At 39.5% G+C, this 17,536-nt stretch overlaps 1 protein-coding gene across 3 annotated transcripts in view; it reads left to right on the top strand.

Moving 5' to 3' along the window:
• The first annotated feature begins 5,821 nt into the window (after positions 1-5,821).
• SHTN1 (shootin 1) overlaps positions 5,822-17,536 on the top strand; it is a 102,008-nt gene continuing 90,293 nt past the window's right edge. The window contains exon 1 of one of the 3 annotated variants that reach the window (XM_047762014.1): positions 5,822-6,189. In XM_047762014.1, coding sequence (XP_047617970.1) covers positions 6,132-6,189 — 58 coding nt within the window. In that variant the 5' untranslated portion in view covers positions 5,822-6,131. The remainder of the gene's footprint in view (positions 6,190-17,536) is intronic. The other 2 variants (XM_047762013.1, XM_047762012.1) reach the window with 2 other exon arrangements.

Raw genomic sequence — 17,536 nt, 5'->3', positions numbered from 1 at the left:
GCGGGATCTGAGCTGCATCTGCAACCTACACTGAAGCTCCTGGCAATGCCGGATCCTTAACCCACTGAGTGGGCCAGGGATCAAACCCATGTCTTCATGGATACTAGTTGGGTTCATTACTGATGAGTCGTGATGGAAACTCCAAAATATTTTTATCTAAAGTTACTTAGGTCAGCTTCTTTTTATTCCATCCCCTTGAGTGAGGTAATGTCATACATTGGTAATACAGTTAGATTTATTTAGCTCTTACACTTCAGTATTTGAGAGATTTTTGAGGTAACTTGTATATGGTGTAACTTCATTCTTTTTGCATGCAGATATCCAGTTTTTTTTCCAGCACCATTTGTTGAAAAGACTGACCTTTCCTTGAGTGGTCTTTGCACCCTTGTCAAAATCAATTGAACACACACACACAACATATATGGATTTATTTGGGGCTTTCTTTTCTGTTCCTTTGGTTGATATGTCTGTCGTTATGCCAGTACCATATTGTCCTATTTATTATAGCTTTGTAGTAAGTTTTACAGTTGGAAGGTGTGAGTCTTCCAATTATATTTTTCTTTTTCAAAACTGTTTTTGGGTATTTGGGGCTCCTTACAATTCCGTATGAATTTGAGGATCAGCTTTCCATTGCTACAAAAAAAGGCTATTGGAATTTCATTGAACCTATGGATTGCTTTGAGAATGACTGATGTCTTAACAATGTTAAGTCTTTCTATCCATGAACACTAGATATCTTTTCATTATTTAGGTCTTTTAAAATTTCTTTCAGCAGTGTTTTGTAATTTTGTCTCATTTCTTTAGAGTTATTCCTAAGTATTTAATGATTTAAGATGCTATTACAAATGGAATTGTTTTCTTAATTTCCTTTTGACTATCCATTGCTTGTGTACAGAAACAACTGATTTTTGTGTATTGATATTGTGCTTTGTAACTTTGCTGAATTTATTTACTCTATTAGCTTCTTTGTGGGTGGTTTTGTTTGCTATTGTTCTATTAATGTGATATATTAAATTGATTATTTTCTTATGTTAAACTACTTTGTCATGCTGTATAAGCCCTGTAATGTGCTGTTTGATTAGTTAGTAGTATTTAGTTGTGGGCTTTTGTGTCTGGCCTTGCTTTGTGGGTTAAGGATCCGGCGTTTCTGTGAGCTGTGGTGTAGGTCCCAAAAACAATTCGGATCTGGCACTTTTGTGGCTCTGGTGTAGGCTGGTGGCTACAGCTCTGATTCGACCCCTAGCCTGGGAACCTCTATATGCCACAGTTGCAGCCCTAAAAAGACAAAAAGAAAACAACAACAACAACAAAAAAAACCCCCAAAAACCCCCATTTGGTAAACTCACCAGTGAAGACATCTAGACTTTTCTTTTTTGGAAGGTTTTGATCACTGATTCAATCCCTTTCTTGTTAAGAGTCTATTGAGATTTTCTATTTCTTCTTAGGTCAATCTAGGTAATTAGTGTGTTTCTAGGAATTTGTCCATTTCATCCAAGTTTTCTAATTTACTGATGTACAGTTGTTGTATTGTTGTATTATTTTCTTATCCTTTTTATTTTTTGTATTGTTGGTGGTAATGTCTCCACTTTCATTTCTGTTTTTAGTCATTTGCATCATATCTATTAGTTTAGCTAAAGGTTTATCAATTTTGTTGATATTTTCAAAGAAATAGTTTTTGATTTCTCACGGTGATGCTGGATCCTTAACCCACTGAGTGAGACCAAGGATCAAACCCACATCCTTATAGAAACTAGTTGGGTTCATTACTGCTGAGCCACAATTGGGAACTTCTCTGGCTGCTTTTGAGACCTGACTGTTATACTTAGTTTTAAGAATGTGACCATGATATGCCTGGGAGTGGTCACTGTATTCCTGATGGAATATATATAAAGAATATGTATAGTAACAACTCAAATATCTAAGAATTTGAAAATGGCTAAGTATTCATTGATATAATGGAGTGGTAATGAGTAAATCTGTAGATTATGTTGGTACAAGATAAAGTATATATTAAATAATGTTTAGTAAAAAGTATTATTACTATATATACAAATATTTGAAAAAGGAAAAATTCATTTAGACAAGAAACTTATAAATTTAATAGAGTTATATAAGTAGTGTATTGTTCTCTTCTGAAAACTTGTTTTTATAACAGCTTTATTGATATAATTCACATACCACCAAACTCTCCTATGCAAAAATATACACTTAAAGTGTACAACCTTAAGGTTTTGAATATATTCAGAGTTGTTCAGCCATCTCCACAATTTTAGAAAATTTTATTACCCCAACAAGAAACCCCATAGCTGCTAGTAGCTGCTTACTACGTTCCCCAGTAGCCCCAGTCCTAGACAATGACCCGTCAACTTTCTCTCTCTATGGATTTACCTATTCTGGACAATTTGTATAAATGGAAACATACAATGTCTGGTGTTTTCTGACTGGCTTTTTCACATAGCATAATGTTTTCAAAGTTTATCCATGGTGTAGCATGTATGGATACTTTATTTCTTTTTATTATTAAATACTGTTGCAATGCTATTTTGAGATCATAATTAACATTATAATAAATAGCTCTATACAAAGCCTTCAAGGGTTAGATTCTCTAATATGGAATCAGTGGATCAAAGGAAATGAACCTTCTTTTTGTATTATTATTCAGTTTTATTTATGTACCTCAAAGGATTACATAATGGGATTTTACTTTAATTTCCTGGAAACACAAGCAAACATTAATGAGAACACCCTTTGGCCACTGTTCTCTCCCAATCCACTCTTCACTCCTTGGGCCTTTTCCTCTACTTTCTAGCCCTTAGAGGCAGTCATTATCCTGAGTTTGGTACATAATTCTTTCAACTTGTTTTTTATAAGTTTCTCCTTCCTCTCTCTCTGTCCATATATGTCTATGTATATACACATGTATATACATCTTAGAGGTTTTTAATTTTTATATAGAGGGTAATGAATTCATTGTGATGCCTGCAACATAAATCCCTATGTGCATTATTAAAGAGAACAAAAACTAATTATCATCACTTCTATCCTTCCCATCAATATTCATATCATATAAATAAACCATAGTGTAATGGGAGATCTGAATCCCAATAATTGACTCTAATAGCCATCCTAATAATTCATTCCATGCCCTCAAGATAATACTATGTTGTATTTCAGGAGGCTATTTGATTTCAAGGAAGGTAAACAGGATTAATTTCAAGGGTCTGTAGATTCTGTGTGGGACCAAAGCACTCAATTTGATTGTAGATTTGATATAGTTTGATTGTAGATTTGATAATGAACTCATTCTTAAACTCTAAAAGTGATAACTAATTACTACATAATTGGAGTAGACAGTTAAATCAACCATTTAAAAAGTGGAACCTTGTGAATTAACCCAAATATTTAACAGGTACTCTGCTGGTATTTGGGTTAATATGAGAAAATATTTGATTACTTAGGTTTGGAGGAGGCCTCTGGCATTGTCCAGCAGTCAGAGTGACTGATCAGGTATAACAGGTTTCCTGGCTGCAGTATGAAAGCTAAATGGCCATGAATTATTTTTTACTCAGATCTCTTTATTATTTTTTCCCCGAAAGCAATGATTTCTTTTTATGCAAAATACCTGATGGCAGCACATATCATTCATATTTTCATGTTGTTGAGTCTGAATTGTCTCGTTTCCTGGGCCTTTTAAACTCTGAGGATTGAGATCATCTCAGATCATATAGATATTATATCTAAAGTATGACAGAAATCAACATCTCTATGAAACAAAAAGCCTCGCTAGATATAGAGAACAGACTTGTGATTGCCAGAGGGGAGGGAGATGGGGGAGAGAAGGATTGGGAGTTTGCAATTAGTAGAGGCAAACTATTATATATAGGATAGGTAAATAACAAAGTCCTATTGTATAGCACAGACAACTATATTCAATATCCTGTGATAAACTATAATGGAAAAGAATATGAAAAAGAATATACATGTATAACTGTGTCGCTTTGCTGTGCAGCAGAAATTAACGTTATAAATCAACTGTACTTCAATACAATTTAAAAAAGATATCTCAGGTAAAGTCAAGGCAAAGGCCATTTGGTTATTTTGGGGGGGGGCAGCTGCTCTGAAACTGTCTTAACTATCTTCTGAAAAACTAGGAAAGGATTGACTAAGAGCCTATACCAAAATTATTTTTGAAGTTTCAAAATTTTAGTTCTCTGTTTAAAAACACCATGCTGTCCTTTTAGATCATTCTGCCACTAAATCACTCATGCTAAAGTATTATGTTGACTTTATAGAAGAGAAAGCAGTGCTACTGTTTTTTCATTTTCTTTTGAATTAGAATTTAGTAGGAATATCAGATACTAGTTACAGCATTTACCTATGTTCTAGCTCTCCTTCCCCATCCATCATGGAGACCCACTCAGTGAATGGAATTGGATATTTACATAAAATAGCAAAAGAGGAATTAGCAGAAACACTGTGCTAGTGTAGAACCCACATTAAGAGCTTGGAGGTAGTGAGGAAAACCAAGATGTACAGTAAGCCTAATTCAATTTGGATTTATTTTGCATGCTTAATGATTAGTGTAAAAGAACCGGGTGCCTATTTTAGTTTATAATTAGCATCCAAAACCTCCTTTTCACAGACTTGTAACTTTTATTTATTTATTTGTTTATTTTAAAGAACATCTATTGCATGTTGAATTCTGGATGTGATATTTTGTGTATCTTCCTCTGCTTGTTCAACACTTACAACTCTTACAGGAGAGTAGGTATTAGTATTATTACCTTTTTTTTTCTTTTTATGGCTGCACCTGTGGCATATGGAAGTTCCCTGGCCAGGGGCCCAATGGGACTGGAGCTGCAGCTGGGGCGTATGCCACAGCCCTGGCAACAATGGTGTGAGCGGCTTCTCCATCTATGCTGTAGCTTGCGAAGGATCCTTAACCCACTGAGCAAGGCCAGGGATGGAACCCACATACTCACAGACATGTCTGGGTCCTTAAACCTGCTGAGCCACAAGGGAACTGTAATAGGAGTTGTCTTGAAGTCTTTGGACTTGATCGATTGACTGGCAACTGGCGTTTGGGGAGCGCCATTTTGAAATCTGGTGGCCTATTCTGGTCAGGCTCTAACTCAGAGGTGGGTTTAAACGGTGCAGAAGGCAGTGAAGTGGGACAAATTCTGGGGTTTACTCCATCAGGCTCTGCTCCCAGGCATATGTGTGACCTCTGGCATTAGGACTGCAGTGACTTCTGCCCTGAAGAGAAGAGTTTCCACCGCAAACCAGATAGTTCGGGGAGGCCCGGCAGTCCACATGCAGCAGGGCCCACTTCTGACCACCTCTCAAACCTTTTGCTGCTTGGAGGAAGCCAGACCAGGAGCTAGGAGCTGGTAACTACCGCACCCTTCTTCGCTCACTGTAATTTAGTAGGCCCGGCCTGTTTCAGTATCTTTAAGCTTTTAAACGCTGAGCCTGCCCCTGCGGGCATCTATGTTTCCCCAGGCCGCCCAGGTACACCTTGTGAGAACTGGGGAAGAATCCTGTGTTTTGCCCATTATGGCCCGCTCTACATTGCCAGCTCGCAGAAGGAGGCCCTCGGCGGCGTTCAAAGTGAGCTTCTCATAGATATCTTTGATGCTGGCCCACAGCCGGTTTTCTCCTGAACGCGATCTGGGTGTCCGCGGTGGGTGGGGGCGGAGAAGGGGTGCAGGAGCAAGTCAGAGAGAACTCACTTAGGCCCGCACGCCCTCCCGCCTGCGCATCCTCCTGCGCCGGCTTCGGCGGAGGAAGCCGAGCCGCAGTAGCCGCCGCAGGCTAGGACACGGGTTGCGGCCCCGGTGCCACCGCGGGTTCCTCCATCGTCCCCACCTCCTGCCCCGGAGTTGCCGGCCTGTCTCCACCCCTCTCTCCAGCCCGCCGCCTGCCTGCAGGTGAAGCAGCCAAGGCCGCTGAGTAGGTGCGTGGGGATGATCTCACCCGCGCGCTCCGCGCCAGGAGGAGGAGGAGCGGGAGCTAATCCAACTTCCGGGTAGTGAAGCCGCAAGCCACCGGCATCTTGCTTTTCTTCCCCCCTCCCTCTGCACCCCTCGCCTCTCCCTCCTTTCCTTTAATTCCCGGCCCCACCTGCCAAAATGAACAGCTCGGATGAGGAGAAGCAGCTGCAGCTCATCTCCAGTCTGAAGGAGCAAGGTAGGCGGGCGTGTGGCCGCCAGGTGCGGGCAGCACGGCCCGTGGGCGGGGACGGCTCCGGGGCGCTTGGTTTGGGGTGGTGGAAGCTGGGCGGGAAGTGATGCGGCCGCAGTGGGCACCCCAGTAGCTCCGTCACCCGTGGAGAAACGTCCTTCGCGCCCCGCGCGCTTTGGGGAGCCCAGGGCAGAGGGTAACATGCGGGTGTCTGGGAGTGTCTCGCCGGGCTGTGTGGGAAGCGTTACCCCCTGGTTGCTTAGCTAGTGATGCAGGTTTAGGGGAAGGGACGTGGATTCGGCGCGGACAAGGTCCCACGGTACTGCCTTCCACGCGGGAGAAGCGGGTGGGGTTGGTTGTCTTGGAGAGGGGGCGGTTTGATCGCCCTGCTCCCTAGTCTTGGCCCCACCCTTGCACATTGAGGCTGGGAGGCCTGCGGCACTCCTTCACAGCCTTTCCAGCTTTTCTATCTGCTTTGGCCTAGTTCCTCTTTCCTTACCCAGCTAGGATTTTCAGACCATGGTGTGTTTTAACGCTTCCCATTTTTAGTAATTTATTAGTCTGTGAGGCAACACCCTGCGCGTGTGGGGCTTCTTGAATTAAGACTTGGCTGTGGTTTGCAGGAAAGCCAGGCCATGTACTTGCATTTCTACTGGTGGCTAAATAAAGAATAGTTTTAATGCCCTAATAAAGAAGTGTTTTAGTTGGTCATTTTCATCACTTAACACTTATGAACAAAGCCAAATTACTAATCATATATGATTCTAACACCTTTTAAAATTATATTTACCTAGACCAAAGGTGGTCTGAGAATATGGGTCAAGAAAGAGAGGAACTATACAAATTTAGGAAGTGAATTGTATAGGAACGTGTGCTTTTCTGAATAACTTGCTAACATGGCCCTGTAGTGGAAGGGGCCCTGCTCTGTGGCTAATTGTGGTGTTTAGTCCCAGCTCTTTCACTTCTCTTGGCTCAACTCAGCAACTCTGGGAACTTGGAAGAGTCACTTCCCTTCCATGTGTCTTACAGCTAATCAAGCCTTACCTGACTAAAGGCAAGGGCTAAACCAGATGATTTCATGAAGTCTGTCCAGGACCATGACCTGTTGCTCCTTGACGCCACAAACATACCATTCCATAACAGTATGTGGATTCCTCTGGAGTATGCACTCCTGAAGACAAATCTCAGCATGACTTTTTAGTAACTGTATGACCTTGGGGAAATTATTTAACCTCACCAAAATGGACAGAATACATTCCTCTGTGCTATCTAGTATCTACAAAGTGCTGGCTAAATGTTAATGGCTTTTGCCTTCTCAGTACCTTCAGCTCCCATCCTAGATTAGCCTGATGTCATAAAGTCAGTCACAAGCATCAGTGAATCTTAGTGGATGGGCAGAGTGCCTTATCTGGAATTTCTCAAGTGTTTCAGTGAGGGGCTGGTTTCTATTAGTATTTTATTTCTAATAACACTCACCCGCCCAATGTAAGGACTCTTTATACCTATTCTAGACTGTTGGAGCTTTCATTATTGGTAATATCTGTCAGTGGATACCAGATCTTTTGATGAATGGTTAGTTGTCAGATAATGTTAAAATTTAAAATTTCACTTCTCATTCTGTATATAATTTAAAGGATAAATTAACAATGCAGATAATCCACAAGTTATTTATATTTGATTTTGGAACACATTTCTATCTTTGTGTTGGATTTGAAAGCTGAGAAAAAGGGAGGAGTCTTAAGTTTCTGGTTCTTTCTCCAATTATGTTGGAAAACAAACAAATCCATGCATTAGTATTTTTAGAGGATATATTTTCTTGGTTATGGGTATGTCAAAGGCAATAGAAGAGCTAGACTCTGTATTTCTTTGGTTACACTTTTTATTTCTTTCTTTTTTTTTTTAGGATATTGAGTTGGTTACACAGCAGCTGTTGGGTTTTTTTTTTTTTTTCAGCCCACATGTAATTTTTATACATCTCAAAACTAGGGCGTTTATTTGTCAGTGGATCATAGACTGTGATAACAATTGACTTATTTCAAGAGTATTTCATTGTTGTTTAACCTACGGAACTAACCAGGAAGCTCGGGAGTTGAGGTTAAAAACAAAAACAAAAACAAAGAAAAAACAGGCAGGTGGTTGTTTGGGCTCTTACCAATGTTATGATCAATTTTGTAAGCTGGTGTGTGTGCTTTGTTTTTGAAAACAGACAGTGCTTTTTATTGCCTGTTAACATTGTAAATAATTCCACTACTCCTGTTTAATGTGAAGAAGAACAATTATTGATCAAATACTCTTATTTTCCTTTTTTAATGCTGAGTAAACATATTTATTTACTTCTTTGACAAATACCAGGTACCTAGCGTATGTGGGCCCCAAATGCTATGCACTGGGGGAAGAGATGGTGAACCAGAAAGATAAGTTTCTTGTCTAGTAGGCCATCATTAATCAAATAATCATTCAAATCAGTTTTTACAATTACCTTTTTTTTTTCTTGGATAGATTCTTAGAAATGGAATGATTGGATTTGAGGGCAGATACATACAAAGTTTTGCTGGACAGTGGAAAAGTACCCTCCCAGTTCACATTCCCACCTAGCAGTGTCCATTTCCCCAGGCATTGATCAGCATTGACCATCCACAGTCATTACTAATTTGGCAGCTTGACAGATTGCTTTATTTTTGCCATTCAGCTGAATAAAAATGATACCTTTAAAAAATTTGTTTGACCTCGTTATTAGTGAGGCTTGAAATCTTTTTGTGTGTTTATTGGCCATTGAGGAGTCATCTTATCATTCCTTCCCTAGTGTGTTTTAAGTCTAAAATCTCAACCCATTCCCCAGGAGGGTGTTCAGAAAGAAGGTTCCCATCCATTCTAAATGGCAGAGCTGACAGCAGCCTTCCCTAATGTGAAGCCTTTAGTGGTGTGGTGAATAAGGTTGCTTTTGACAAAAGTTGTGAAATGTAATGACGGAGTCTGTCATAATATGAACAATCTCTAATTTATACTTACGATTCCCTAAGCTCTATGTCTTGTAAATCACACCCACTTCTGAATTACTTCAAAACATTGTATGTTCCCTTCTAGTGAATGGTATAATTAGCTATATTATGTCTTTCTGGAAAGTTATATTATGTCCCCTTAAAAAAAATTAGCCAGTGTGCGATTGCTTATGTTCAAGCAGATGTTGAGGTAATGAGGTAATTCTCCTTTTGTCTTTTTGGGGGCTTTATTTTATTGCACTGATTGACATCTTTAATGCACTGAGAAATAGCAACTTGGGATACTATTTCCAATGCATATTTCTTCACTTACTAAAGTGGACATTTCCCTTACAAAACATAATACAATTTGCTCCCCTTCCAGAATTCTGTTGGGAAATGATAGACTTAGCTCTCAGCATTTGTTTAAGGTACATGATTTTCTTTGTATTTCATTCAGTCCACATGCATTGAATATTCATAGCCAGGCACTGTGCTAGGCATCAGAGATACAGAGATGGAAAAGCCTTGTCCCTGCTGATGAGGAGTGCCTAGTCTAGAGATGCTGATAGAATGTCCAGTTGGCCTCATTTGGGTCATGTGTTTAAATCCTTTGGACAGGGAGGGGCAGAGCACCTTAATTGGCAGCCCTCACAAAGACCAATGGATTGGCGTAGTCCAAAAGAGAATGGTGCCACTGCCGGAAGGGCGGATGCAGGCTGGGCAGAGACAAACAACAGATGTCCACTAAACTGGTCATCATAATAATGCTGTGTCATTTGGATCTTATTGAGGAACTTTGAAGAGAGGGATTACCGCTTAGCAAAAAGGATGTTCTACTGTAAGATCAATACAACAACAGCAAACAAGCAAAAGTTAGGAGCTATTCCTGGATTAACACTATTAAAAATGGATTTCCTATGGTAAGATAATTGGTTTTAAAGCAAGGTATCTTCTTTCCTCTTGAGAATTGGTATCATTTCTTCAAGATTATTCAGCTAATGCTTACAGTTCAGCTAAAAATTTATTCAAGCTTATTCCTAGAGCCAAGTTAGTAATTAAAAGGCTTCTAGTGTTCCCTTGGCTACTAGACTAGAAAGTAGGTAGAGCATTATTTTGACAAAAGGGGCTGAAACTATTGTCTACCACAATGACCATATCAGTCTAGAAAAACTGAAGCATTGCCAATCTTGGATCCGTACAAAGTCAGTCAGTAGAAAGCAGTTTGGGACTAAATGTTCGCCTTGGGGTCAAGTGCAAACTTGGCTTTATACTGCTATTTTCCAAGTATGGTCCAGGGGCCATTTGTATCTGAATAACCAGGGTACATATATACTTATTTACTCATGAGAAGAAGGCTGGTAAACTTATTTTTCTTTATCCGGTTACATTTTTGTGAGATTTATATTTAAATTTTTTTTTCTTTTACAACAAAGTATAATATAGGTTAAGAAAAGTGCACAAAATGGGAATGAACACCTCGATGAATTATTTTTAAAAAAGCAAATATGTCTCTAACAACACTTAAATCAGAACATTTCCAGAAACCCTTTCTTAACCGCTCCAGTCGTTGTCACCTTCCTTTCCCCATAGTCAGTGTCACCAAAGATAAGTTTTGCAAGTTCCTGAAATTTACCTAAATGGAATCATACATCATGTATTACTTGCTTCTGTCTTCTTTCATTCATTACATGTGTGAGATTTATCAATATTGTTGCATGTAGTTGTGGTTCATTTGTTTGCATTGCTGAATGGTATTCCATTGTGTGAATATATCAGAAGAATTAACGCTTATATACTAGAGATCAGGGGACAGCAGACTTTTTCAGTAAATGGCCAGTGAATAGGCTTTGTGGGCCATATGGTTTCTGTTGTAAACCAGTGTATTTATTAAAAATTCAGTTTCCTCCTAAAGTTGGCTGCTGAAGAGACCCCAACTGGGTAACAACCCTCCATGAGGTGGATATTCAGCATGGCCTGAGAAGTTACATCTTCTAGTAAGAATTTCACTGTTCACTTAACACTTCCGTTAGGTAGATCCATCATTTTTAAAAATTAAATGTTTAAATTTAAAAATAAACATATGCTTACAGAAGAAAAAAGCATATAGAATAAAAATACAACTACTTATTCCTTTAACTCATTGTTTCTCAGTCTTTATTTCATTATACTGTCTTAGAGAGTCTTTTCAGATACCTTTTCACCTTAATTGCTTCCCATCCCCTATGAAATTTTAATACCACAGATATACTCTGCATCTTTTTATGTACCTGATCCTTTGGAGGGCTACAAGCCATTGTCATATATAACTTTGTTTCTTCTTTAAGGGTTATATCACCCTGTTGGTAATGCATGTTGTAACCTCATTTCCTTTCTTCAAAGTTATCTACTGTAACCTTTTGTTGTATTTCCTTCTAGACATTGGGTTTGTATGTGCATATATACTTATCACTTAATATATATTGTAGAATTCGTATCAGTACATATAGAATTAAATCTTTAAAAATTGATTTCATAGTCTTCCACTCTGTGGATCTCTCAACAGTGTTTTCTAGAGCTAATGTCCTCTGGAAAACAAACTTCTTTATTTCTATTTTTTCTATTAAAAATGATGCTTCTAGCAATAGATAAGAGTTAGAGAAGTCATTATGAACTCATGCTTAGCTTGCTATAGATGCAGATGGTTCTATATGTGTGTGTGTGTTAGTATATGCACCTCTATTTCATTTCCTCACTCTGTCAGCTGAGGGCCTGCGTGTCCTAGTAGCAGTGAGCACATCTAGCTCCAGAACACGGCTTCTAATCCCATTCTCTAATAAAAGGAATTGGGCTCCTGGGAAAAATGGCTGATTCTAGGGCTGGAGTGACTAGGCAGACTCACCGTATACAGGATGAATCTGGAGCATCTTGCAGTCTTGAAAGTAAGGAGGTGCTCAAGCAGAGAGCCCAGAATAATGGGGATTTGTCGAAGAGATACAAGAGCCAACTGAAAGAACTTCCAGTGGCCAAAGATGGAAGTTTGAATAACAAAATACTGAACTATAACCCAAAGTATAAAATAAATATTCACGAGTCCATACTAATGTAAATAAATGGTTGAACAGATAAATGAGAAGAGACATATCTTCCATACAGAACAATTCCAGATAAATTTTGTTTACTGCTGCTCAAAGAGGTTGAGCATAAACACCCTGCTCCTTAAGTGTGGGCTGTGCGTAGTGACTTCCTTCTAAAGAGGACGGTATGAAAAGGGAGGGAAATAGTAACTTTACAGTGGAGGAATCTAACAGACGTTACCTCAGCTAGGTGGTCAAGGTTGATTTCAGTAGTGATTTAAGTCATGTTGACAGATGTACCTTTGATATGAGATGCTGGAAATGGCACTTTATCTCTGTGGTTCTCGCCTAAAAACCCATATCCTAATCATAAGGAAAATATCCCAAATAGAATGAGAGACATTCTACAAAATATATGATCAGTACTCCTCAAAACTGTCAAAGTTATCAAAACAAAACAAAACAAAAACCCAAGGAAACTCTGAGAAATATGTCATAGCCGAGAGGTGTCTGAGACACAACAATTTAATGTAATGTAGTATCTGGATGGAATCCTGGAGCAGACCTAGAAATTAGTTAAAAACTGAGGAAGTAAGATAAAGTATGGACTTTAGTTCATAATAATGTGTCAATATTGGTCCATTAATTGAAATAAATGTACCATACTAATGTAAAATGTTAATAATAGGAGAAACTGGGTGTAGGTTATATGGGAACACCACTAGGTTTACAATTTTGCTCTAAATGTAAAGTTTATAAAATCAGAGTTTATTGGCGTTCCCACTGTGGTGCAGTGGGTTAAGAATCCAACTGCAGCTGCTCAGGTAGCTCTTGAGTCACAGTTTCAATCCCTGGCCCAGTGCAGTGAGTAAAGGATCCGGTGTTGCTGCAGCTGTGGCCCAGATTCATTCCCTGGCCTGAGAACTTCTATATGCTGTGGATGTGGCCATAAAAACTTTTTAAGTTTATTAAAAACAGTTACATCCTTGTAGACATATATCTGTAAGTGCAGCTGTAGGAAAAATTCTCAAAAGTGGAATTGTTAGATCCAAAAAGGATGTGCATTTTAAACTTTGTTATGCTGCAGGTTTTTATAAAGCTGCTACACAACCAAGCTTTGCTTTAAAATGTAGAAGGAACACTGCTTTTTTTTTTTTTTTCAATCTGCATACCATGCTGGCTAAGTATTTTAAACATTAAAACATGAGTTCTGAAATTTTCGTATGATACAGTGAGCAGTAATGTATTAGGATCCTTTTAGTTACTTGGGTCTGTCTCAGATCCTCTATGACACAAGCCAGGGTATGTTTCTGTTGATGAGCATTGTAGTTGCTTCCAGGTTTTGGCTGTTGGGAATAAAGCTGCTATGTACATTCATCCGGTAGTAGGGTACGGGGGTGGGGGGGGGGGAGCGGGGGGAAGGAGATTGTCCCGTGATAGGTAGTGAGCCTGTGCCTCATGGCCGTGACTTTCACAAGTGCATCTGGGTATAATTTTTCCCCTGTAAGTGAGACAAGAAGGCTAAAAGGCCTGGAGTTGAGTATTACCTTCCTTGAAGTCTGTTAGGCTCTGATGAAATAATTTGTCTTGAGGGAAGGCCTTAAGAATAGAATGCTCTGGGCATATTTCGTGATGGCTTCTTTCCTCCTCCTCCGCCAGCAGCAGTAGGGAAATTTTCGCAGTATTCGCTGGGAAGACCCAGTAGCACTCCTGGAGGTAAAACTCACAAAAGAGGCTTCCTAAGACTGGCCCACCCCTGGAGTTTTGAACTCTTAAACTTGTTGGAACTGAACCTCTCGCAGTTTGTCAATTATAGTTTAGATTTTTCCTGCCTTGGTGCTGGTTAATGAGGGGGTTCTGCGCCTTGGCTTCTGCTCCAAAAAGTTGTAGTCCTCTGTATCTGCCCAAGTGTCTCTCTCATTTTAAGAATAGCAATTTTCCCCATGACTCCACTTCTCTGATGGATCTTAGAGGAGTTGTTGATTTTCAGTTTGTTCAGCCTTTTTTTGCTATTATGAGGACCAGAGTGACAGCTTATGAGCTCCTTATATGCCAGACCAGAAACCAGGCTTGTGTCTGTATTTTAAAGCTACTCAGGTTCCTTCCTTTCTGTTGGTTAATTTGAAGTCATTAATACAGTTTGTTGAGAGTACTTTCTTAAGCATCATTAAATCATTAAGGCTACTGTGTGTTCTAACCAAGTAATGAGTGGATTTTAGGTTTGCTGTAATTTTCTTTTTGGATATGAAATCTGTCACCTCTGTTTTTTGATCAGGTTTTCCAGCAGTGTTTTCCCTGGCTTTTCTTATGCTTTAATTAACAAGTAAGGTGTAAGTGACTTTTCTTTCTATTCTGGCTTTAAGAGCAGGACTCACTGGGTTGTGTGCAGGAGAGAATGTCCTAATTGAATATTATCTGTTATGACGCATGTCCTCATACCCCATTAGTAAGAGGAGTTTCAAGGCCCTGTGATTCTCAGAGATGCACATTTGGTGGATGAGAATATACATTAGAAGATCTCATGAGGCAGTGTTTCTCTGGTTATATTTGATGGCTCTTTAAAGCTTCATTTTAATTAAGTGTCTCGTTGTAACATATGATGTAAGAGGCCCTTATAGGGCAGAGAGTATGTGCTCTTTTATGATTTTGTTCATGTGAAAATCTAGCTCCATTCTTCCTTCTTCCTTAATTTAACACACATTTATCAAGTGTCTACCATGTCAGACATTATGCTAGAAGAAGGCATCGGGATGTATAAAGACATGGCCTTCACCCTAGAGGGTTATTTCTGGTCCAGTGCTTTAGCACATTGTACACAGTAATGCTCAGAAATGGTTTTTACATGAATAACTGAGAGTCAGTAGATTAATTCTTCTTCCACCATTTCTTACTGTGGGATTTGTCTTTTCTGTGCATTTGTGTCTTCATCTTTCTTTCTTTCTTTTTTTTTGTCTTTTTACAGCCGCACAGACCTATACTCAGACAGCTCATAATGTTGCATGCATATGCTTTCATAGAGATATATGAACAGTGTATTCTAGTAGTTATGTTAGGGATATAGTACTGATTTTTGCCCAAGGTATGTGGAGAGAGTTTCTTAGAAGAGATGTCTGTTGAATTGCATTGAAAAGGAGGAGGTAGGGAAGATGGGATGGGGAGGACCTTGCAGTCAGAGGGAAAAATATTCATAAAGACACCTGGATATGAAAGGTCTTAGAGGGTTCAGGGAAGCATTGGGACTTTGAGTGTGATGAAGTGAGTTGTGGTCTCTGAGGCTGAATGGAGAGAGGAGAGGAGAGTGGGGTTCCCAGGTTGTGAAGCTAACATTTTTGGTGGCTTTTAAACAAGAGAATGAAATAACCAGGCTGCTTGGTTACAAATGCTAACTACCTTGTAACGAGGAACTTGGCATAGAGGGGAGCTAGAGGCTGGATGAGAGGATTTTGCCATTATCGAGGGTCAGAATTAGGGCAGAGATACTGGCTGTAGGGGAAGGGCAGGTTGGAGAGACATTTTGATGTCTGAGCTGTTTTGATGATCCTTTGGAGGTGGAAGAAGGTGGGGGAGTCAGGGGTGATCCTGAGGTACTAGGTTGAGGACTAGGTAGATTATGATCCCTGCGTATAGGAAGTAGGTTTGGGTGAATGAGAACTGATGAGTTCACTTTCTAACATGTTGAGTTTGAAGTGCTTGTAAGTGCTCTGGACAGAGACGTCTAGAATTGTACTGTCCAGCAGAACTTTCTGCTCTTGGTAGAAGTGGTACCTAGTAGCCACTTGTAGCTATTGAGCATTTGAAATGTGGTCAGTGCAGCTGAAGCGCTGAATTTTAAATTTTATTTAATTCTCATTAATTTAAATGTAAGTAGCTGCATGTGACTAGTGGCTACCGCATCGGGCAGTGCAGGTCTAGAAAGTATTGATAGGAAGGTACTGATCTGGAGCTCATATTAGGATAGGGTGTTTAAGCTGAGAGGTTTTCAGGGGCACTGGACTCTTCCAGGCTAAAACTGGAAAAGACTCAGGCAAACCGATTGTTGTTTACCGTAGCCAGAGGTGTTACTGGACTGTAACTATGAACCTTAATTGTCATGTTTCTCAAGCAACTGACTCTCCTCAGCTGCTTCCTGGGATGGCAATGTCATGACTTGCAGCTTGGAAAGAAAATTCCCTTTCTTGGCATTAGGGAGTTAGAAAATAGAAAACCAGCATGATTCTTGAAACACGTGCTCTGCTTGATAGTCTCCTTGTTTCCTCCACATCTTCCTTTTTCTTCCCTTCTATACCCTATGTAGTGAGTCCCCTCTTTGGCTGCACAGTAGAATCACCTGGGGTGCTCACTTCTAAAAAAAAAAAATATGTGTGTCCAAGGTCCCCCCTAGACTAGTTAAATCAGAATCTTGGCTTGGGGGTGACGGAGAGGGACCTAGAAGGCTGTAGGATTTACAAGCTTCCCAGGTGACTCTAACATGCAGCCAGCTTCAGGCATGCTTTCACTTCTTTGCCAGCTTCCTTTTTACAACTATAGTTGATCTTTAGCCCCTTCTCTCCTCCTTTTATTTGGTGGAGGGTATAGTACCGAGGATTTCAGAGACCGTATAGCACTGCCAAAAAAGAAGTGGCTGAATAACATAGGTCACTTCAGTTTTTACCAGTTTTGCTGATATATGGGTATTCACTAGGGTGTGTGTGTGTGGAAGAGAGGGAGGGAGAGGACAAGAGAAAGTGGGCTTTGTTTTTTAAGTTCAAAGAAATAAACATACAAGTAAATGTTTTTCTTTTATGCCCTATTCCCCAAATGCCTCTTCCCATCACCAAGTGGTTGAGTTCTTCCCTTTCTTTTCCGTTCTCCTTTCCCTGTACCTAGCTTCATTTTTTTTTTTTTTGAAGTCACACATAGTCACAGAAAGCATATTTTCTGTGGTTTCCATTAAGATATGATAGGTGAAGGGTTATTAATTAATGCTTTTCATAGAGACCCAGTAATTGGGAGTTTGCAGTATTTCATCTGGATTCTTTTGGCAATAAAATGGAAGAATAATAGTATTGGTATTTTTAAAAAGGCCTTCAAAACTGTTATCTGATGTTTTAAATAGAAAAATTTTCTTAATGTCAGAGTAAGATCATGGTTTTTAAGCCCCTATTTTTGTATGTCTGTAAAGTAGCTCGTCAAGAATAGAGTGGTAAATTCAATTTTGATTTTTCAGCTTTCTCTGAAGATACTCTTAAATGTCAAGTAAACTAAAGTCTCTCTCTCTCTATTACATATATATATATATATATATTTTTTTTTTGAACCACTATTAGATATAGTAATAAG

The sequence above is a fragment of the Phacochoerus africanus genome, chromosome 15 (genome assembly GCF_016906955.1).
Source record: "Phacochoerus africanus isolate WHEZ1 chromosome 15, ROS_Pafr_v1, whole genome shotgun sequence".
Lineage (NCBI taxonomy): Eukaryota > Metazoa > Chordata > Mammalia > Artiodactyla > Suidae > Phacochoerus > Phacochoerus africanus.
The sequence above is the reverse complement of the archived record's forward strand: the minus strand, read 5'-3'. Positions and strand labels throughout refer to the sequence as shown.